The 23,975-nt window shown below is 39.7% G+C and overlaps 1 protein-coding gene across 1 annotated transcript; it reads left to right on the top strand.

The window, feature by feature from the left end:
- The first annotated feature begins 4,494 nt into the window (after positions 1-4,494).
- rbp3.L (retinol binding protein 3 L homeolog) lies at positions 4,495-21,697 on the top strand. Its single transcript, NM_001089168.2, has 4 exons — positions 4,495-7,540; positions 8,238-8,428; positions 20,107-20,249; positions 21,044-21,697. The coding sequence occupies exons 1-4, from the start codon at positions 4,544-4,546 to the stop codon at positions 21,370-21,372; spliced, it is 3,660 nt and encodes a 1,219-aa protein (NP_001082637.1). The 5' UTR covers positions 4,495-4,543; the 3' UTR covers positions 21,373-21,697.
- Positions 21,698-23,975: the final 2,278 nt, after the last annotated feature.

The following is a 23,975-nucleotide window of genomic DNA, read 5'->3' as shown; positions in this document are numbered from 1 at the left end:
GCTCCAGATATACTGTACCAGTTTTAAATACGTTTTTGTATATTGCATCTTATTTCTCAGCTGCATTGGTTAAGCTGGAAAATAGTCTATTTGAAATGTTGTTCTTCAGATGGAACTATTTTGCAAAACTCCCAGCACTGTTAGACCTGGGTCCAATCTTCTATCTACAAATTTAACCAAAGCTAGCATGTGAGCGCCATCTTGTGTAGGAGTGTAACAGAGGAAGCAAAGTGAAATAAGAGTGCTTGAAACGCTTATAATGAAGAAAAGCAAGTGACAGCACTGGTTAACCTTCTTGCCTTCTGTTAGACACCATATGGTAGAATATCTAAGAAACAGATTATGTCAATTCATTCTGTTCTACAGTTTAGAAGGATAGATGGATGTTAATCCTATGCTAAATGGAATGGAATGTCATAATCTCCAAGCAGATTTCAAAATATAGAGCCAGTAAATGCATGCATTTATTTACTGTTACCATGCGCTTGTATAAATGTATTGTTAGAAAATTAGAAAAGATGTGTTAGAAATTAGAAAATCTAACAGAGGCTATATAAAAAATCACTGTGCATCTGTGTGTGGCTGATCTTCCAAAAGCACTGTTTTTTATGATTACGACAGGTATGGGACCTGTAATCCACAATGTTTGGGACTGGCGTTTTTCCAGATAGATCTTTCTGTAATTTGGAGCTTCATACTTGAAGCCTGCTAGAAAATCATTTAAACATTAAATAAACCAAATAAGCCAGGTTTGCTTCCAATATGGATGAATTATATCTTAGTTTGGATCAAGTATTTGGTACTGTTTTTTTATGACAGAGAAAAAGAAAAGAATTTTGAAAAATTTGGATTAGTTGGATAGACTGGAGTCTATGGGAGATGGTCATTCTGTAATTTGGAGAATTCTGGATAACAGGTTTTGAATCCTATACCTGTAGTAGGTACTTGATTGTGTTTAAATTGGATACAATTGATTCAGTCCTGCTACATGGATTCACAAGAAGCAAAAACAGTTTTTACTGTTTTTACAATTTTTACTGTTTTTACAATTTTTATCTGTTAATCTTATTTTGGGGTCAACATTTGCAGCTATTTACAATAAGTTGTTTTTAGTGCTTAAGTGGAGATGAAAAGGGAGGCAAATCTTAGTAATTGCTTATTAATTCATCTTATTAATTGCATTAAATGGCATTGTTGTTTCAAATATAAAATTCTATTTGGAGGCAATATTCTAAAACTTTTTATCAGTGTCTTCTTCATTAAGCTGTGCATATTTCTCTTTCCCTGATCCTCTCTATAAATTTCCTATTTGTTCTTTGTGTGTCTAAAAATGGGACTGTGTGATCGGCTTTACATCATGTAACAGGTTGAAAAGTTTGTGTTCTACTTTAACCTCAGGCTGCTTTCAATTGGCTGTAAGGAGTGGTCAGATGTGAGCACATGTAACACTAGGATAAACCTGACAAATCCAAATGCCCTAAAGATTAAGAATAAAGATTAAGATCTTCACATTAGTTCTACAAAAAGACTGCCCAGGAAGGTTTATTCAAAAGTAAGGTCTTAAACATATTTAAATGCAGCATTTACCTACAACTATGATGTACTCACTTCTATCAAATATATTCAACTGTATTTTGTACTCCAAATCTCTCATATAGTTATTATATTAAGCACATATTTAGATATTTTTCAGTTATTTTTTCTCTGCAATAATAAAACAGTATTTTGTATTTAATCATAGCTAAATTACAGCATTCAAGCATTCCAACTAATAGACCCCATATCTGTACTAAGATATTAGTACATATGTTTATGCAGAAATAGTGTTAGAAAGCAACCTAAGGACCTTTATTCCAGACTCTTCTGAATTTAGAGAACTATGTGTGGCTTTCCTAATAGTCATTGCTCAATACTTCCATTTTAATAAATGGGAAAAGAGACTGTAGTATCAGTAATATCTATACAGGTGTGGGAACTGTATCCAGAATGCTCGGGACCTACGGTTTTCCGGATAACGGATCCCATACCTGTTCTAAAAAAATAAAAATCCAAACCACATCCATTAGCAACCTGTCAGGTTGTTGACTCAAAAGTCTTAAGGACTAGTCTCAGCAATAGGACCCTGCATTTAAAGAACATTTTATGGATTAAAGGGGACCTGTCACCCTAAGAAATAATTTCAAATTATTTTCTATCATGTTAGTTGAGCAAAATAAACTTTACTTACACTGTATTTATTATTTAAATTTTGTTTCCTTCTGTTTTGGAATTATACAATAACAGCAAGCAGGCAGCAGCCATTTTGTGGACAAGGTTATTAAGGGAAATTGTGTGTCACCCTAAAATCTTGTGTATGCACCAGAATGAGGGACCTAATGTCCATGTGCAGTGCCCTACACAAATATAGAGCCTGAGGAGGGAAGGGGGAATGTGAGGAGAGCTGTGACATCTAGGAAGTGCTGAATGGAAAGTGAAAGTAATTGACTGCCCCTCCTCTATGCCAGGGGCATAGAGGCGGGGCAGGTAATATTTGATTGACAGTTTAGATATTTAAACACCTTTATAACAGGTATAGATGTTTTAATGAAAAAATCTTTTGGGGTTCCATATTTAATTTGGAAAGGACTTTCATTATGCAGTTTTTTATGTGTAGGTGACAGGTCCACTTTAATTAACAAAATACCATCTGGCAGTTAATCCTTTTATACTAAGCTTTGTGTAGACATTACATTGATAATATATTACACATATGTAATCTGTACATTTAGTTTGCATCTTTTCAATTAGCAAACCTTCTTTAATAGTTACAATATATATATATATATATATATATATATATATATATATATATATATATATTCCTATAGAAAGCTGACGCACACTGGGATTTATCAAAATAAAACTTGTTTTATTGGATTATTGGATTAGTCGATCCAATAAAACAAGTTTTATTTTGATAAATCCCAGTGTGCGTCAGCTTTCTATAGGAATATACAATTTTTTCTAACTAGCACCTGGGTCTTTGTTCCAGTAAGTGTGTGCCACAGCCCTTTTACATATATATGTATATATATTGTGTATATATATATATATATATATATATATATATATATATATATATATATATATATATATATATATATATATATATATTACATTTTGTACATTTTGCATCTGGTAAACTGGCTCCTAAAAGTAAACAATTTTATTGACAAGAAATGCCAAAAAAAGTTTTCATTCTATAGTTTTATAGAAAGCCATGAATATAATTTAAGCCTTGTTTACAGTATCTATATGTGTAAAACTCATACCATTACCCAACTATCTCAGCATGAATCTCACCTCAGGTGCTGGTTTTAATAAATTGTTCTGCCATCTTCTTGTGCACTGTGTAGGTAGGTGCTTGGTGCATTGGCAAGTGAGGAAGTGATTCATTACGATGCTATTCCAAACAAACAGAATAATATAATGTGGCCATCCATGGCATTTTGCATAGATTATCTTTTATCTACTATGTAAACGTGAATTATAGGCCAAATTCAACTTGAATGGTTGTCCCCATTTATACACAGTTTTCTGTGGCAATTTGCGCTTGGACTTCTTTTCTTATTAGTTCAAGTTTTCGATTCAGCTTTTTCTTCATCATTTCTTCAGTTTATAATTCTAGCAGCTATCAGATTGCTAGGGACTAAATGACCCTCACAACTAGGCAGTAATTAGAACGAGGAATTGAAATATAAATAAGAAAGGGTCTGAATAGAAAGGCAAATATTAAAATGTAACAAAAACAATAATATTGTAAACTCAAAGACCAAAAGTTGTATGGCTGCCAGGGTCAGTGACTCCCATTTGAAAGCTGAAAAGAGTCAGAAGAGGAAGACAAATAATATAAAAAAATGTAGACCAATTGAAAAGATGCTAATAATTTGCCATTCTATAACAAGGGGTGAACCACCCTATAATAACCCTCTTACTCAGCCTATCTTGGTAAAGGGCATGTGCCATCTTGTCAGTAGTTGGCAGTGATTATTTTGCATGTATTGAGATGAATCACATTATGCCATACATTCTGCTATAAATTATTAGCAAAGCTTACTAAACAGAATCTAATTGTGTGTAGCTCATGAGTTTCAAAAAGAATAAACAAATGCTTTCCTCAATTATATGTTATATATGTTGCAATCCTATAAGTGCAGACTTAGCAGTCGATTAGTTCATTATTAAAAATGTGATGTATAATATTTTTTTGTTGTGAGTTATGAGATAGCTCTTATAAAGGTAATTTTTTCCCCTAAAAATATATTTCTTCTAAGCAATGTAGAAACCGTAAACAGTAACAATGCAAGCTATTCTTTAAGAGCAGCAATACTTATTCACAACAGTGGCCTTCTGCTGATGCACACCATTTCATTAATGTGATTAAGGGTTTAGCAGAGATAAAAGAGTTTGTCTCTGTTACCTGCCCTGCTTTAATGCTTTATTCTCAGTGCTAGAAGAAGAAATTGCACAGTACACTGATAGTCCCTACATGGCTACAAAAAACATGCCCCCCCTATTTCAGGCATTGACGACTGCCCTATTTTTTTGTGGAATTGCCAGCAACCCTCTTTTCCAGCCTTCTTTGGTAATGGATATGGCTAAAGTTCTGCTTGACAATTATTGCTTTCCAGAAAACCTCGTGGGAATGCAGGAGACCATTGAACAAGCTGTCAAAGGTGGGGAGATTTTACATATCTCAGATCCTGACACCTTGGCAAATGTATTTACATCTGGAGTACAAGGCTACCTAAATGATCCTCGCCTGGTTGTCTCCTATGAACCTAATTACTCTGGTCCCCAAACAGAACAATCACTGGAGCTAACACCGGAACAGCTAAAATTCCTGATTAATCATTCTGTCAAATATGATATTTTACCAGGCAATATTGGCTATCTCAGAATTGATTTCATCATTGGCCAAGATGTAGTTCAGAAAGTTGGTCCCCATCTTGTCAACAATATATGGAAGAAGCTGATGCCAACCTCTGCTCTTATTTTGGATTTAAGGTACAGCACCCAGGGAGAGGTTTCTGGGATACCTTTTGTTGTGTCTTATCTGTGTGACTCTGAAATTCATATTGATAGCATTTACAATCGCCCTTCAAATACCACAACAGATCTCTGGACACTGCCTGAGCTAATGGGTGAGAGGTATGGCAAAGTTAAAGATGTTGTGGTACTCACAAGCAAATATACCAAGGGTGTTGCAGAAGATGCTTCTTATATTCTAAAACATATGAATAGGGCAATAGTTGTGGGTGAGAAAACTGCAGGAGGATCTCTGGATACTCAGAAAATAAAGATTGGTCAATCTGATTTCTATATCACTGTTCCAGTTTCAAGGTCCCTTAGTCCTCTAACAGGGCAAAGTTGGGAAGTATCCGGTGTTTCCCCTTGTGTGGTAGTAAATGCAAAGGATGCTCTGGATAAAGCTCAAGCTATCCTTGCTGTGCGTTCATCTGTTACCCATGTCTTGCATCAGCTCTGTGATATTTTAGCTAATAACTATGCTTTTTCAGAGCGTATCCCAACCTTACTGCAGCACCTTCCAAACTTAGATTACTCCACTGTAATATCAGAGGAGGATATAGCTGCCAAACTCAATTATGAGCTACAGTCTTTAACTGAGGATCCAAGGTTAGTGCTGAAGAGTAAAACCGATACGTTAGTTATGCCTGGGGATTCCATTCAGGCTGAAAATATACCAGAGGATGAAGCCATGCTTCAAGCACTGGTCAACACTGTCTTTAAAGTTAGCATACTCCCAGGAAATATCGGCTATCTGCGTTTTGACCAATTTGCTGATGTCTCTGTTATTGCTAAATTAGCACCTTTTATAGTTAACACAGTCTGGGAACCCATCACAATAACAGAAAACCTTATTATTGATTTGAGATACAATGTTGGGGGATCCTCTACAGCAGTTCCTTTGCTGTTATCCTATTTTCTAGATCCAGAGACAAAAATTCACCTTTTCACTTTGCATAATAGGCAACAAAATTCAACTGACGAAGTTTATAGTCATCCCAAGGTCCTTGGAAAGCCATATGGTTCCAAGAAAGGGGTATATGTACTAACAAGCCACCAAACTGCTACAGCTGCTGAAGAATTTGCTTACCTCATGCAGTCCTTAAGTCGGGCAACGATTATTGGTGAAATAACCTCTGGTAACCTTATGCACTCCAAGGTATTTCCCTTTGACGGGACTCAATTGTCTGTCACTGTGCCTATCATTAACTTCATAGATAGTAATGGTGACTACTGGTTGGGAGGTGGAGTTGTTCCAGATGCGATTGTCCTGGCAGATGAAGCCTTAGACAAGGCCAAGGAGATCATTGCATTTCATCCCAGTATATTTCCATTAGTCAAGGGCACTGGACATCTTCTTGAAGTCCACTATGCTATCCCAGAGGTGGCATATAAAGTAAGTAGTGTTCTTCAAAATAAATGGTCTGAAGGAGGGTACCGTTCAGTGGTCGATCTTGAATCTTTGGCTTCTCTGTTAACCTCTGAGATGCAGGAAAACTCTGGAGACCACAGACTGCATGTTTTCTACAGTGACACTGAGCCAGAAATTTTAGAGGATCAGCCACCAAAAATCCCTTCACCTGAAGAACTAAACTACATAATTGATGCACTTTTTAAGATTGAAGTATTACCAGGAAATGTGGGATATCTGCGGTTTGACATGATGGCAGACACAGAAATTATTAAAGCTATTGGTCCTCAGCTGGTCAGCTTGGTCTGGAATAAGTTGGTTGAAACCAACTCTCTCATCATTGATATGAGATACAACACTGGAGGCTATTCCACAGCAATTCCTATTTTCTGCTCTTATTTCTTTGATCCAGAGCCTCTTCAGCATCTATATACTGTGTATGATCGTAGCACCTCCACAGGCAAAGATATATGGACACTTCCAGAGGTCTTTGGTGAAAGATATGGCTCCACAAAAGACATTTATATACTTACCAGTCATATGACAGGATCTGCAGCTGAAGTATTTACCAGGTCTTTGAAAGATCTAAACAGGGCCACTCTTATTGGGGAACCTACAAGTGGAGTATCTTTGTCTGTGGGCATGTACAAAGTAGGAGATAGCAATCTTTATGTGACAATCCCCAACCAAGTTGTAATCAGCTCTGTTACTGGCAAAGTATGGAGTGTGTCAGGTGTTGAGCCCCATGTTATCATTCAAGCCAATGAAGCTATGAATATAGCCCATCGCATTATTAAACTGCGTACAAAGATTCCCACTGTCATTCAAACAGCAGCGAAGCTGGTTGCAGATAATTATGCGTTTGCTGACACAGGAGCAAATGTTGCTTCCAAATTTATTGCTCTGGTGGATAAAATAGACTATAAAATGATCAAATCTGAGGTGGAGTTGGCTGAAAAAATTAATGATGACCTGCAGTCATTGTCAAAAGATTTCCATTTGAAGGCTGTCTACATACCTGAGAATTCCAAGGACCGTATTCCTGGAGTAGTACCAATGCAGGTATGTAAGGTTTAACTTTACATTTATTGAGCTATTTAAACTATGTTTAATTGAAAGACAAAAAAACTTATTTTGCATAATATTAAGTTTTTTTTATTCACAATACAGTATCCCATGCACCCATGCAGCTGTATGATAATAGGTTTCAAGAGCCCCTGCATTTTAATATAACCCTTCTCCTGCATGCTGGAATAGGTTCAGTTGAAATGATGGCAAAATTATAAGGAGGTGCAATTTCATTGTTTTCATGATTCCACCAACATTTGTATTATTGTGGTCCCTTGGTTATTATTATTTATTTACAAAGCCTTGAATGTTTCATTAACTAAAATTGGCTATACAGGCTCTTGACACTGAATGCTGAATGGGGCCATCCCAACTGATATTTGGTTAAAATTTAGTCAAGTAGGTTTTAAATCCAGTTGGGTAAGCTGCCCCTATTGTGATTTGACAGCTGACCCAAAATGATCAGACCAACCCAATCTGGCCAACCACCCGGGGGCAAAATTGGACAAAGTTCTAGTAATTTGATGACACTTTGAATATTCATGAATCAGCCCCTAAATTTTCCCTTTTCATCAAATTAGTTATATTTTGTTAAGTGTACAGAATTATTTTATTCAATTATGTATTTATTTGATCACAAAAAAATGCATCTGCACTGTGCTGCTCATATTTCCTTTCTCAATCCATTTAGATCCCATCACCAGAATTGTTTGAGGAACTTATAAAGTTTTCTTTCCACACTGACGTTTTTGAGAAGAACATTGGCTACATAAGGTTTGATATGTTTGCAGACTCGGATCTACTTAACCAGGTATCAGATCTGCTAGTGGAACATGTCTGGAAGAAGGTGGTTGACCAGGATGCCTTAATTATTGATATGAGGTAGGCTGTTATAGTTAACCAAATCAACACAATACAGTTAATAAACACTCCTCTACACCCAGTAGGACCCATCCTAATTGCCAGTTAGGTTGAGGGTTGGATGGGGGGGGGGTTAGCTCTGACAGACTGGAATTCTGAGCAAGATAAATCCTGACTCCATGACACACTTTAGAAAATAATATTTCTATACCAAGAAGCAGGTGGATCATTCTAATGATTTGTTAGTAAGAGGAAGTAAAATATACAAATGGTCGAACAGAATAGAGGTACTTGTATTGGTGAAATTGGTAGGAGTTGCTAAGTATTTATTTCTTCAATGGCTATGAAAAACATTTGTTCTTTTTTGGTCCTAGAATTTACTTTTTTATTTTTACACTGGTATAACTTTTAACATGCCTGTGCTACAGTATCTCCAGTCTTGGGGTTCATTTTAATATGCAATAGGCTCCTATGCTCTTTGTGCCAATTGCTATTTACTGTTGTTACCTACTGTTACATTTTAATAAACCTTTCAATATTCTACATTTTAATTGATCTGCCTACTAACAGAGACTCAGCCTTGGTCCTTAGCATGGTATCACTTCATATTCCAAATTTTGTCTTTGTACTCTCACTGAAGTCACACAGGGAAAGCACTGTTTTGTTTTGTAACAAAGATTCAAAGATATTTTAAGAAAAATCAGGAATAATTCAGTCCTCCATTCCTTCTAACTATACAGGTTCAAATCATATGCATTTTATAGTATAGTATCTTCTATTACCCATGTTTTGTAACGATACTATATTTAAGCAGATATATATCTCATGTTAAAAGCCTATTTTCCAATGCTGGGAATTCATTCATTTCAGTGGACCTTATCTTTTGCCAGTTTTGCTGTTTGATATAATTAAAGAGAAAAATTACACTCTGCTACAATTATAGTTTACTTTTACTCTGCTTACAATTGTTCATTTAAATAATTGTGTTTGGTTATTCTGAGCAAAGCCCTATTTGTCTCATAAAGACCAAGGAAAGAGTGAGCCCATTGACCAGATATGGAAATGAATTTGTTTCTACTCAGCAGTAAAAGACATAAAAATATATTCAGTATCCAGTATTGCTTATTATAAAGCCCTACTAAAAAATGTAGACTCACCTAAAAATGTCAGGCGACAGCTAGGGATGTAGCGAACGTCGGAAAAAAAGTTCGCGAACATATTCGCGAACTTGCGCAAAAACGCGAGCGGTTCGCGAACGGTTCGCGAACCCCATAGACTTCAATGGGAAGGCGAACTTTAACATCTAGAAAAGACATTTCTGGCCAGAAAAATGATTTTAAAGTTGTTTAAAGGGTGCAACGACCTGGAAAGTGGCATGCCAGAGGGGGATCAAGGGCAAAAATGTATCTGAAAAATCTGCCTGTGTGTGCTTGGAAGAGATAGTGTAGGGGGAGAGCTGTTAGTGATTTCAGGGACAGATGATAGTAAGTTTGCTGGCTAGTAATCTGCTTGATACTGCTCTGTATTGGAGGGACAGAAGTCTGCAGGGATTTGAGGGACATTTTAGCTTAGGTAGCTTTGCTGGCTAGTAATCTACTGTTCTCTTTAAACAACTGCCATACGTTGACCTTGTAGGCATTGTTTGCCCAGTTTTTTTGGACGCAGCCACTGAAGCACAGTTGCCAGAAAAAATATGCCATATAAATGCTGAAAATAGTCATTTTTCGCCATTACGTAAAATATATTATGGCTGCTTGAAAAAAGTGACTCCGGTGTTTTTTCTGGAGACGGTAATATTATGGATATTTAGACAGAATGGGAACAAGGTCACACAGCTCGATGGCGGGTTGAAGAAAACAGTGTGCAAATAATGCCTACAAGGCCAACGTATACACTACTACAGCGGTGGATACGGATTACGTAAAATATATGAATGCTGCTTGAAAAAAGTGACTCCGGTGTTTTTTCTGGAGACGGTAATATTATGGATATTTAGACAGAATGGGAACAAGGTCACACAGCTCGATGGCGGGTTGAAGAAAACAGTGTGCAAATAATGCCTACAAGGCCAACGTATACACTACTACAGCGGTGGATACGGATTACGTAAAATATATTATGGCTGCTTGAAAAAAGTGACTCCGGTGTTTTTTCTGGAGACGGTAATATTATGGATATTTAGACAGAATGTGAACAAGGTCACACAGCTCGATGGCGGGTTGAAGAAAACAGTGTGCAAATAATGCCTACAGGGCAAATAATGCCTAAAAGGTCAACTTATACACTACTACAGCGGTAGTAAAATAAAAAAAGTAAAATAAAAAAAAAATGAATATTAAAAAAAAAAAATTAAAGTTGGTGCTGCTGAACTACTAGGAGCAGCAGATTAGCACACCAGTCCCACTCCCCAACACTGCTAGACTAATAGCACTGGGCTCTTATAGTAGTAGTAGTAGTAGTAGTAGTAAAACAACAAAAAAATAAATAAAAGCAGTCCTTACAAGGACTACTGTTATTGCAGCAGTCAGCAGATGAGATCAGAAGCAGGACAGCTGCCCACTGCAGCTACATACAGAGCACTGCAGTAGAAGGTAGATTACTAGCCAGCAAAGCTACCTAAGCTTAAATGTCCCTCAAACCCCTGCAGACTTCTGTCCCTCCAATAACAGAGCAGTATCAAAACGATTACTAGCCAGCAAACTTTCAACTGTCCCTGAAATCACTAACAGGCAGCAGCTCTCTCCCTACACTATCTCTTCAGCACACACAGGCAGAGTGAAAAAACGCTGCAGGGCTTCGGTTTTTATAGGGAAGGGGAGTGGTCCAGGGGAGAGCTTCCTGATTGGCTGCCATGTACCTGCTGGTCTGGGGTGAGAGGGCAAAAAAAAGCGCCAACAATGGCGAACCCAAAATGGCGAACGTCGCGCGACGTTCGCGAACTTCCGGCGAGCGCGAACACCCGATGTTCGCGCGAACAAGTTCGCCGGCGAACAGTTCGCGACATCTCTAGCGACAGCACACACCATTGGGTTATATTCTCAGATCCACCCCTGATAGGACAGAAAGCAACACCTGTTAAGTCAAACCAACACAAAAATAGGGATAGGCAACCACCCCCCTCCATGTTAATTTTCAAGCTAACCCAGAAGATACAGTGAAACACATAATGCTGCAAGAAATGTTTATTTAGGGAGGGAATAATTTTACTGCCTTTTGGTCTAAAGAAAAGGAAAATTTCTGTCGAAAATTTTTGTTTTTCTTTACGTCCTACAGGCAGCACACACAATTGGGATTTAGCAAGCTAATAAACAATAGAAGGGGCAGGCCTGGACTGGCAATCTGTGGGTTCTGACAAATGCCATAGGGGCTGCTATAAGATGCCATAGAAAATAACTAATTAAATGGCTGGTGGGGGCTGTTTGGGCCTCAATGTACTTTGAATGCCAGGGCCCATTTTGACTCCCAGTCCAGACCTGGGAGGGACTATTCCCTGAGTCCTGACTCCATAATTTTGCTGCCAAAGCCTGTGACCTGAGAGGTTGCAACATCCACTTTGTAACTTTGTAAAACTTGGCAAAGGTGTGAAGATTTGACCATGCAGCAGCTCTGCAGATCTTAACAATGTCCACAGCATGGTCCTCTGCACAACAGGTAGAAACTGCTCTTGTAGCGTGTGCTCTTAAAACTTGAGGAAGATCTTTACAAGCCAACTCATAAGCTGTTGGGAAAGCTCTAGTCACTCAAACTGCAACTGTAGTTTTCGACATCTTCAAACCTTTACTTTTCCCAGAAAAAGTCACAAAGAGATTTTCAGACTGCCTAACTGACTTTGATCTTTCACTGCACATGGAGAGACACATTTGAACAGCCAAAAACTGATGTTTAAGGCTTCCTTGAAGACAAAAGTGTTTGAAATACCTCAACTGACAACCCCATAATCAACAATTCTCTGGCAGGATCCAAGCTGTTATATTCAACCAAGAAAAATGTGGATACTGCCACTGCACCTGAAGGAGAAGATCTTCCCTGACCAGGAGTTTCCAAAAATGACACATTTGGACAATTCCAAGTTCTATTTGGCCAGAAAGAAGCAATCATGATAACTGAGGCCTTCTCAGTCCTAACTTTTTGCAAAACCCTCGGAAAGGAGGAAACAGAACAAAGGACAATCAAATCGACAAGGCATCCAGGTAAGACAGGTTGTCCATTCTCCTCATTGAGCAAAACTTTGGCACCGTCCTGTTTTGGCCAGTCGCCATTAAGTCTATCTGAGGATATACCCATTTCTGAACCAGCTGCTAAAAGACATAAGGGCATAACTTCCACTTCCCATGATCCAGTGAGCCTTTGCTCAGAGCATCTGCTAGAATGTTGTTCACTCCCTTGATGTGAACTGCCCACAATAGAAGCATTCATTTTTCCTCTGTTGCCCGGTTTAGGTAAGTAACTGTAACTACATTGTCCGGACGGATCATCTCCTCCCGTTTCGCACTTGAGAGTCAGATGAAGTTTGAGGACTCATTATTTTCCCAGAAGCACCATCGATCCTGAGCAACATGAATGCTAGATGAGCTCCCCATCCCCAGGAAGAAACATCTGTCGCTATTAGCACATACAGTCCTGAATGAGTTCCCGTGAGAGAGAGAGAGAGAGTCTAGGAAGCAACCACCATTCCAGCTGCCTCTTCAGACTGATGGAAATCTTGAAGGCCTTGTCCAGAGAATCTACATCCCTGTCTCACTAGAGAACAACATCTTGGTGAAATATGTTGCATATGAGCTCTTGCCCATGGAACAGCCTCTATAGCAGCTGTCATTAGACCTAAGACTTTCATGGCTTGATGAAGAGAGGCTTTGTTTGAGTTCCCATATTGCAGAGGAAAAGGGCTAATTTCTTCTCTGGTGAAAGGAACGCTTTCATCTGTACTGAATCCTCCAATTGCAGACCCAAGACTTCCATGAGTAAGAATAAAAAAAAAGGTCTCTTCTGAACTTTATTCTTGTTTTTAGAAAGGGGTTTCCCTCGGTGTCAATAAGTGTATCCAGAGAGGAACCAAGCAATCTGCCTGGCTCAACTGGCATAGAAATACAGTAAGTGAGTTCTTAGAAGTAAGATCAGCTGACCATGCCTTCAGGCAATCAGTCAGAGAGCTCTTCTCCTGGCAGTAGACAAAGCCATTTTTCTGGCCCCCAACTTGACCGAATTGATAGCAACTTGATTCACAAATAAACTCTGTAGCCAGCTTGATAGGTTAAATCATATTCAACATACAGTATCATCCCTTGAAGGTCCTGAATCAATTTCCTCCTTCAAAGAATTCAGCCAAAACTTCAATGACTCGGAAACAGACACGACTGCTAGGGAAGGACTACAGAGGTTGGAACCTGTAATATAAGCTCTATTCAAGGCACATTCTGCTCTACGATACATAGGATACTTAATTGCTGACTCTTCCACTGGAATAGTAGTCCGTCTAGACAGAAACATCTACCTTCGGAGGATCCTCCCATTGCTGAGGCTTATGTGTATCCAACATTGCTTTATGTATCTTAGGAGCATCTGCGGATTTTGCCATTACAATTCTATCAGTTGCTTTATAGATTGATGTATAGGAAAATCTGCAGTCTTTTTTTTGGAAAAAAAATAAGAGACTCTGCTTTTCCTCCCCAGAGGGGGCAGAACTCTTAACTCAGATTATCTTTCTGACGTCCTTAATTAATTTATGAATTTTCTCTGCTGGAAAGAGAGAAAATGATTCTTTAGGCTTCACTTGAGGACAGGAAGAAGAGGTAGAGGCAGAAGAAAAAACGTATCAGTCAAAACTTCAGGACCCTTAAATTTACCGAAACACTGGAGGAGGGGCCCAAATTAGCAGAGGACTTTACTTCATCCAAGGCCTTTGACAACATGCCCTTAAACCAGAAAATAAAATCTTCTGGATTATTATCTGAAGCACACACAGAGTCCTGAGAGCATCCAGCATGCAAAGATTATTAATATCTTTAGGCAGAGGCTGGTCACAGCCGGCACAAATGTCTTGATTTCCTCTTCCTTTTTTCCCCCTTGAGACATCTGGAAACAACCCAATAAATATATCAAGTATATAATGTATATGACAATATGAGGTTGCATACTAACAGTGGGAGAAGGCTACCACAGTACCATTAACAACCTGGCAGTGAGCACATACAGGAACTGATGGACAGCAACGGCAAGAATCCCTGCAGCAAACACACTTAACAAAGGAAATGAGGGCCCTGTACCCTCCAAACCTTTAAATATTCCCAGAATCTTACCAGTTCTTTCCCTTCGCCCCATAGAAAATGAGCCAGAGCTCTTCGGTAAGATGTGCCATCCTGTGACGGCACTCTCACGTGCCGACCTGCACCCAGAGAGACACACTACAGGCAGAAATTTTGCTCCGGAGATACAAGCCTGACAGATGTTTCTTCCTGGGGATGGGAAATCCCCTGCAGCGAGGCTACACCAGGTACTGCCCATGCCTAAGGGGACTTCCACACCTCTCTTCACCCCCCCAGAGTCACCAATGCTTGCGTTGTAACCCCTTTGGCCATCAGGCTCTCAGAGCCTGGCTCTTCATCTGTACACAAGCTTCACATTCAGCACAGGGGGACAAAAAAAAATAAGCGGGAGGTGGTTGCCTATGCATATTTGTGTGATGTTTTGGCTTAACGGGTGCTGCTTTCTGTTCTTGCGGGGTGGATCTGAGAATATAACCCTATGGTGTGTGTTGCCTGTAGGATTTAAAGAAATTAGGTTTCAGTAACTCTTTATAATTTCAAGCGACAGGGCTCTTGCACTGATAAAACGCACCCACAATGGGACACTGTGTGAATTAACTAAATCTAAAAACAACTGGACTTGCTGAGTAATCAATGAAGACGTTTCACTTCTCATCCGAGCAGCTTCTTCAGTTCAACTGACTGGTGTGGGAAGTTCTCGTCATATAAACTCTTCCACTAATCCAATCACAATTAATTCACAGAGGTGTTGATTCTGTGTAGTTACTGTGATAGGATTATTCAATGTGTCATGCAACTCCTAGTTGTGAGAGTTGCATGAATGGATGTGTGAAGTGTTCTGAAACCGCCAGGGTACAGATGTTAAAACAGCATTGTTTGTAGCAAACAGGTGGTGTCGAAGATCTGTGAACTCCTCGCTACACTAGACTCCGTATACCACATTGCTTTGTTTTTCTTTTGGTGTTGGATCCTTTGGGTGTACCAGTTTTTGTCTCAGTATGTTGCTAGGTTTGAAAAACACAGGGACATGGTGTTTGTTGAAAATCCTCCTGAGTTTCTCTGACACTCTAGCTACATATGGAATGACTATGTTTCTCCTACTATGGGGCAAATTCACTAAAGCTCGAATCGGCTAACGCTAGCGCAAATTCACCAGCGTGACGTCATTTCATTACTTCGCCGATTTACTAACGGGCGCTGGCGTACTCTAGCACTACTTCGCACCCTTACGCCAGGCTAAGTTGCGCTATGGCAAAGGGACGTAACTACACTAATTCACTAACTTGCACATTTTACTGAATGTTACCTCTTGCGCCAGATTTGCCTTCTCTACCTCCGACCAGGCGAAGTGCAATAGAGTAGATTTAAGGGTGATAGCCTGAAAAAGATTGAAATTTTTTGGGGGGGCACCCTCCTTTCCCTCTACATTTCCTAACATATTGCACCTAAACTATACAGTGGGCACATGTATAGGGCAAAATAAAACTCTATTTTATTCTATAAAGCTTTCCCAGGCTTGTGTAGTGTAATGTATTTGCTGCTACATATACGTCCATTGTACTTTAACTTGGCGGTGTATGCAAATTAGGCATCACTAGCGTAACTTCGCTTTGCTTGGCGAATTAATGCTAGCTCAACTTCGCTACCTTTAGTCAATTAGCGGCGGTCTGGCGAAGTGCGCCAAAGCCTGCGCTAGCGTAACTCCGCAGGTTCGTGAATTTGCCCCTAAATGTTATTTCTATTGGTGTTCCTGTTGGGCTTGGTTGCTGCTGTTTTGACAAAGGCCCAGTCTGGGTAGCCACACTCTTTCAAAGCTCCTCTGAGATGTTTTTGCTCTTAGTCTTTGGACTCTATATCAGTTGCCACACATTCCGCCCTGTGGTACAGAGTTCTAATGACACCCAGTTTGTGTTCCAGCGGATGGTGGGAATCAAACAACAGATATTGATCCGTATGAGTGGGTTTCCTGTATACTTCCGTCTTCAAGTTACTCCCCTCTTGGATGCATATCAACAGTCCAAAAAGACAAGTTTGTTCTCGTGGACATCTTCCTTGTGAACTTGATGTTACTGTCCACTGAGTGTTCTGTAAAGGCCGCCAGTTCATTGGATCTGATTTAACCCAAGTGTCATCCACATACCTGAATGAGTGACTCCATGTAGTTCCCTGGAAAGCAAGTAAGGCCCTCCTTGCCACTTCCTCCATGTACAAGTTTGCTACAATGGGAGAGACTGGAGAACCCATTGCACAGCCATGTTTCTGTCTATAAAAAAGGTTCTTGTACTTGAAGTATGTGGTGTTAAGGCACAAATCTAGCAACCAACATATTTGGTTGGTACTGAGCTTCGTTCTGCTGCTGAGGATGTTATCTTGTTGCAGTCGATTTCTTACAGTCTCAATTGCCTCTGTCGAAGGTATACATGTGAACAATGAAGTGACATCATATGATACCATTGTTTCTTCTGCTTCTAGTGTAACGCCGTGAATCTTGGTTACAAACTCTTTGGCGTTCTGGATATGATGTACTGTATTGCCTACCAATGGGGTTAAGATGTTAGCCAAGAATTTTGCAATGCTGTATGTTATTGAATATATGCTGCTGACAATGAGTCTTAGTGGGGCTCCTTCTTTGTGTATCTTGGGGAGTCCGTATAAGCATGGTGTGGCTTATCTGGGGTACAGGCGGTGGTATAAAACTCGATCAATGGCTTTCTCCTTTTCAAGTTGTTGTATGCAACCTATCACCTTTTTCTTGTAACCGCTGGTTGGGTATTTTCTTAAGGGTTCATATGTATTGCTATTACTGAGTAGAGTGGTTATCATGCAGTCATAGTCATTTGTGTTGAGCACAACTGTGCATCGCCCTTTATCTGCTGGAAGGATAGTGATGTTCGGGTCCTTACTCAGAGAACTAAGCGCTCTCCTCTCTTGTGTAGTAAGGTTAGAGGGAGGTGTTCTTGCACTTGACAAAGCAGCTGACACTTTTAGCCTGAGTTGTTCCGCTTCTTCCTTTTTCAAGTGATTATTTTCAGATTCTGTGGCTGTGATGAGTTCAACTACTGGGATGTGTTGTGGAGTCACTGCATAGTTTAAACCCTTGGCTAGCACGTCCTTTTCTGGCTGAGTTAGTACCCTATCTGATAGGTTCCTAACCCACGTGTCTTTTGGGTTCTTTCGTTTCTTATCTTTCTGCCTCCAGATTAGTTCTTCAATCCTTTTCCAACTACTGCTTCATGACAGTAACATGGTGAATTTGCTTATTTGTCGCTCCTTACTCTTAATGTGTTGGGCAATCTGTACATGTTCAACAAACACAACCACCTTTCCAGAGTTCCATCAGGCAGTTCTTTTGCCAGACTCCGTTTCAGATGTTCTACTTTCTGCATAAGGGCATCAATGGTAAAGTTGATCTGTCTGACCCATTCATTTAGTAGATGTTTTTGGGCTTTAATAAAGAGGAGCTTTGAAAGCATGTGGCTACCCAGACTGGGCCTTTGTAAAACAGCAGCAACCAAGCCCAACAGGAACACCAATAGTAAAAAACACCCAGAGACACATAGTAGGCGAAACATAGTAATCCCATATGTAGCTGGAGTGTCAGACAAACTCAGGAGGATTTTCAACAAACACCACGTCCCTGTGTTTTTCAAACCTAGCAACACACTGAGACAAAAACTGGTACACCCAAAGGATCCAACACCAGAAGAAAAACAAAGCAATGTGGTATACAGAGTTAAAAGCAGATAATTAAATACTGAAATGGATGTTAACTGTCAATATGTGATAGCACCAAGCATAGGGTCCTATAACATATACTACTTAAAAAGTAAATAGTATTCAAAGCAAGGTGAATTGTTTGTAAAAAAATAATCACAGCAAACAACACCAAAAAAATTATATTACACATTATATTAAACATAACACAAGGCAGCGTTCAACCTCATTCACCATACCTCATGTCAGACATTCCCTCACATTTCACACCATTGAGCGCTTCATCCTCCTGTGATGAAGCTCCTAATGGTGCTTCTTTAGAGGAGCTTAAAGCTTGTCGATGTTGTATCTAGAAATATTTGTGCTTTAAATATACTTTTTATGTGACCTACATGATTCATGAGTGCCTACCCACTTTTTTGGTATACAAAATGTTATGTTCCCCTTGCTGAGGATCTGGGGCTGGAGCACCTGGACCATGTTCAACATCTTGTTGAGTTATTGTTGCTTTTTCAATTGTAACGTAACTAGGTGGGGATGGGCCCAGGTGTGTGCCACCGGCCTCAGTGCCGATTTTCTTTGCGCCTTCGAACAGGGCGCGATCTGCCGCGGGGGTGCGGACCCTGGTCCACTCGCACCCCCTGCTCCCCCAGTAGTTATGCCTCTGTTTTTCAACTAATTGTTATGTATTACCATTTAGAGCAAATTACATGACAAATTTACAGAAAACTGCTGGGAAAATGTATTTACTCTAGGGAAAAAAAAGAAAAAAAGATCAAGGCTATCCAATACATTTGGTTACAGAAGCATCATACATGACATTTTTCTTAGCAGCATAAATGTTCACACTATGGGGTAAATTTATCAAAGAGTGAAGTTCTGCCACTAGAGTGAAATTCTGCAGCTCTCAATTCATTTCTATGGGATTTTGAAAGGCGTATTAATCAATGGGTGAAAGTGAAAGTTCACTCTTTGATAAATACGCCTATAAAAATCCCATAGAAATGAATGGTGAGTGGCGGAATTTCACTCTAGTGGCGGAACTTCACTATTAACTTCACTCTTTGATAAATATACCCCTATGTGTAAAGGTGATGGGATAGGGATTGGATATCAGACACATTTTCCTGTGTGAATAATGGATAAGTAAAACTGCAAGTGGCAACATGGCAACTCACACAAGCAGAATATCAGTGGGAAGTGATCCATTAAGTGAATCCATTAATAATACACTAAGTAGGGATGCAGATCGCCCTTTTTCAGCAGGATTCGGCCGAATCCTTCTGTCCGTCTGAACCGAATCCTAATTTGTATATGCAAATTAGGGGCGGAGAGGGAAATCGTGTGACTTTTTGTCACAAAACAAGGAAGTAAAATATGCAAATGCAAATTAGGATTTGGATTCGGTTCGGTATTTGGCCGAATCCTTCGTGCAGGATTCGGGGGTTCGGCCGAATCCAAAATAGTGGATTCGGTGCATCCCTTTCGCTAAGTAGATGAGCATAGATGTGACAGGTAAAATGATTGATTTTCCTGATGCCCTCCAATGGCATTACACCCACATGACACGAACATATAAGGTACACTTTTAACAAAATGCAAGTACTAATAGGTGCAAAAAATTAATAAATGAGTATTTACTTAGCAATATGTTTCCAGTTTCTTCATGCACTCTTCCTTGTATGTTTAGCCTTTTTTTTGAGATTCATCTTTTACTTTTAGATTTAACATCGGAGGCCCCACATCATCCATCCCAATTTTCTGCTCATATTTCTTTGATGAAGGTACTCCTGTTCTTTTGGATAAAATTTATAGTCGGACATCCAATGCCATGACTGACATATGGACCCTCCCTGATCTTGTAGGTATGTGAGTGCACACAAAGATGACTGGGTATGTAACATCACTGATAATAACAGGGAAGGTGCACAACTATGTTGTACCTTGTGACAATTAAAAAAAGTGTTTTTAAATGTGACCAGTTTTGTTGCATGTCTGCCTTGAGTCATGTGGAACTATAACCTACATTAAAGGACCAGTAACTTAAATTTTTAAAAAAAAAAAATTTGTTTGTCTGTAACGAAAAAAAAACACCTACACATATTTACCTTTGAAATTAAAAGTCTTTATTAATAAATAACTTACCAATACTCTGCTTGTGCTCCACTTCAGAAAAGGCGACAGGACAACAATCCATCGTGCTGCGATTGATTTCTTCTCCCTGGCTATCTCCTATAGAAGGCAGGGAGGAGAAATCAAGCCCTACACAATGGATCATTGCCCTGTCGCCTGCTCAATACTAAGTAAATATGTTTACATAGGTCGATTTGCACATATACAACTACTGTACTACAAGTATAGTAGTTTTATGACATGTACAAGTATATAAAACCAATAAAATTGACATTATGGCCCTAATTCAGGGTTAGAGAAATAGAAATAGTATGATCTGATAAGATTACTGTTCCAGAGCAATCCCATTATATTTAGTTTGCCCTTAAGAAAGTTCTAAGCATGAAAAGGAAAGGGATTTCCAATAAGCTCTTATTGATTGATTGATTGATTGATTGATGTTGTTTTTGGCAATATTTAGTTAATATTTATCTTGATTTATATTTGCATATTGAGCTGATTTTTTTATATCTTTTCTCCTACATAGGAAAAACATTTGGCTCTAAGAAGCCCTTGATCATCCTGACAAGTTCTTTGACAGAAGGAGCAGCTGAGGAGTTTGTGTACATCATGAAGAGACTGGGCAGAGCTTATGTGGTAGGAGAGGTTACAAGTGGGGGTTGCCACCCACCTCAGACCTACCATGTCGATGACACCCACCTATATCTGACCATTCCAACATCTCGTTCTGCCAGTGCAGAGCCTGGGGAGTCATGGGAAGGAAAAGGTGTATTGCCAGATCTTGAGATTTCCTCTGAGACTGCTCTGTTGAAGGCGAAAGAGATCTTAGAGTCTCAATTAGAGGGCAGACGATAACAATTAATCACGTATTCTCTGGGAAAAATATGCACATACTGCTCAGCATATTAATTAGAGTTATGTAAAGAACCGTGTTGTATCACATCTGTCTTTTGTATGCCGAAAAAATAATACTGTATCTGTTCATATGTATTGCAGTGAGTTAGTTAGGAATAAATATAAGCAATCTTTGTTGGAGATGGCTATCTATGCTAGCTATAATAATTACCACCAATTTCTTTTCTTCCTTATTATCATTCCTGATGAAGGGAGGTTTTCCCCCCCCGAAATGTTGAACTATTGGTGGCATAATAAAAGGGGCATTTTCCCCGACTGCATTTAATTGAGTGTGTGCGGATCTGTCTACAATTTATCGCTGTTGCTAGGGGACCTGGCCGGGTCTACGGATGATCAGCACCACCATTGCAGTTAAAGTACAGGTGTGCGGCAGAATCATTATATTGCTTCCTTATTATCTTGCCATTAGTATCATTTGGCTTTATCTAAACACTGCTTTTTTCAAAAGTGAAATTTTTGAAAATGTTTCCAGCATTCATTTTACAGTGAAACATTTTTTAAATACAGTGATGTTTCCTACCTGTGTGTGGGCATTTATAAACCTTGTGCATATCTGCATTTTTTGCAACACCAATAATATTTATTGTACAGTATTTAAAGCTAGTGATACCATATGGCATTTTTAACCACTGCAAAATGTCATACCTCAGGACCTGATGGACACTTTATTCAGTATCAGGGCAACCATCAGAAACTTTGAGGCCCTGCAGCCTTATTTGTGCTATACAAATGATCAGCCAACAAGTAAGTGTCAAGAATGGCTCCCTAAATTAGGACAAGTGCTAGGCTACTGGCCACTGCTCAATCTTCTGCCTGTAGCAGCTGCCTTTGGCTTTGGGAGGAGCCCTTAGCTACTCAGATGCCAGCAGGTCTTAATTTGAGAGGAGCAAAGCAAAAATAAGCAAAGAGGCACGTTCATTACCAAGTTTAGGAAGGAAGGCAACACCACCTTCTCAAGCAGTAGACAAAATAGCATGGTCAGACAGGCTGGGGTTGGTACAGACGGAGTTCAAGAATAGTCAGGCAGGCCAGGGTTGGTACAGGCAGAGTTCAGGCAAGGTCAGACTGGCTGGGGTCAGTACAGGTGGAGTTAAATCATGGTCAGACAGGCAGGGTCAGTACAAGCAGAGTTCAAAGAATAATCAGTCTAGCAACGGTCGGGATTGGCAGAGTTCAGCAAAATCAGAAAGGCAGTGTAGAATCAGACAAAAAGCATACCCAGGAACAATTAGAATAGACCTAACAATGGGCAATGAGTTCTAGCCCGAAGCCCCTTTAAATATTCAAACTTCACGCCACCATGCAGAAACCCCAGAAGTACGCACCACGCGTTCCATAGGAGAACTCAGTGCAGGAGAGAAGGGATTATCGCACCGGGCATCCCTGCCAAGAGCATGGCGGGCATCCTGCCGGCCCACCAGACCACCAGGGTGAGTCCTGACAGTAAGTAGGTTTTGTTGGGAAAAGAGATTAAACAAGTTCAACCACAGCTACTGTACTATGATACAAACTCACAAATTACTGAAAATCAGGAGTGTACATTTATAGGGAAACAGACCCTGCAGCTGCTGGAGGCCTGGAAACTATAGGGGGCCAGTGGGGCTAATAAACAGTTGCAATATATGTTCCTGGAAAATGTCTTGTTCCCCAAGTGATGCCAGGTAAATTTGCTAAGACAACGCCAATTCCCTAAAGTGTGAAGCTGCGTCCAGGGCACCGAACACTATTTTCACTAGCGTTACATCTGGAAATCAAAGCGAAGATGCGATAGCGTTGCCTAATTTGCATACAGCGGGAAATTATAAAGTTACATGGCCGTATATGTTGCAGCAAATACATTACATTACACAAGTCCAGGGAACCTTAATAAATAAAATAGAGTTGTTATAATGCCCTACATATGAGCCCAGTGTATAGTTTATGTTCCATATGTTGGAAAATGGAGGGGGGAACCCGGTTACCCAAAAAAGTTTTACGGACCTTTGCAGACTATCACTCAGAAAAAAGGAAAATACGCCAGCATTTCTGCGTAACTTGGGTACGCTTATACATAAATTAATGTAAGCGTATATAAGCTTCTACCTAAGTAACGTTTTTGCCAGTCTAGTCTCCTCTCCCATTTTCCCTTCCTTTGCCCACTACTTCATCTAACCTGTCTTCCACAGAATATTTACTGAACCCTTCCCCCACGCCTAGTTTAAAATCAGCCCAGTTCTCCAAAAACCCAAAGCCCTCATCCCTACAACAGTCTCTCAGCCACGCATTAATCTCCCTAATCTCCCACTGTCTTCATAACGTTGCTTATGGCACAGGTAATATCTCTGAGAAAATTACCTTGAAAGTCTTTGCCCTCAACTTTACACATAGTTTTTTAAAACCTTTCTTGAGGACTTCACCACCTCCTCTAATTTCGTCATTGGTACCTATGTGTACCAAGACTGCTGGGTCTTCCCATGCCCCTCCCAGTAATCTGTCCACTCATTCCACCTTATGCCAAACTCTAGCACCAGGCAAGCAGCAGACTGTTCGGCATGAAGAGTCCT

Source organism: Xenopus laevis, chromosome 7L (assembly GCF_017654675.1).
Source record: "Xenopus laevis strain J_2021 chromosome 7L, Xenopus_laevis_v10.1, whole genome shotgun sequence".
In the NCBI taxonomy this organism is placed as follows: domain Eukaryota; kingdom Metazoa; phylum Chordata; class Amphibia; order Anura; family Pipidae; genus Xenopus; species Xenopus laevis.
The sequence above is the reverse complement of the archived record's forward strand: the minus strand, read 5'-3'. Positions and strand labels throughout refer to the sequence as shown.

Coding starts and splice junctions, on each gene's coding strand:
- rbp3.L (NM_001089168.2), top strand. CDS start 4,544: ATGCCCCCCCTATTTCAGGCATTGACGACTGCCCTATTTTTTTGTGGA. Junction 7,541..8,237: donor CTGGAGTAGTACCAATGCAG/GTATGTAAGGTT, acceptor CAATCCATTTAG/ATCCCATCACCAGAATTGTT. Junction 8,429..20,106: donor GCCTTAATTATTGATATGAG/GTAGGCTGTTAT, acceptor TTTTACTTTTAG/ATTTAACATCGGAGGCCCCA.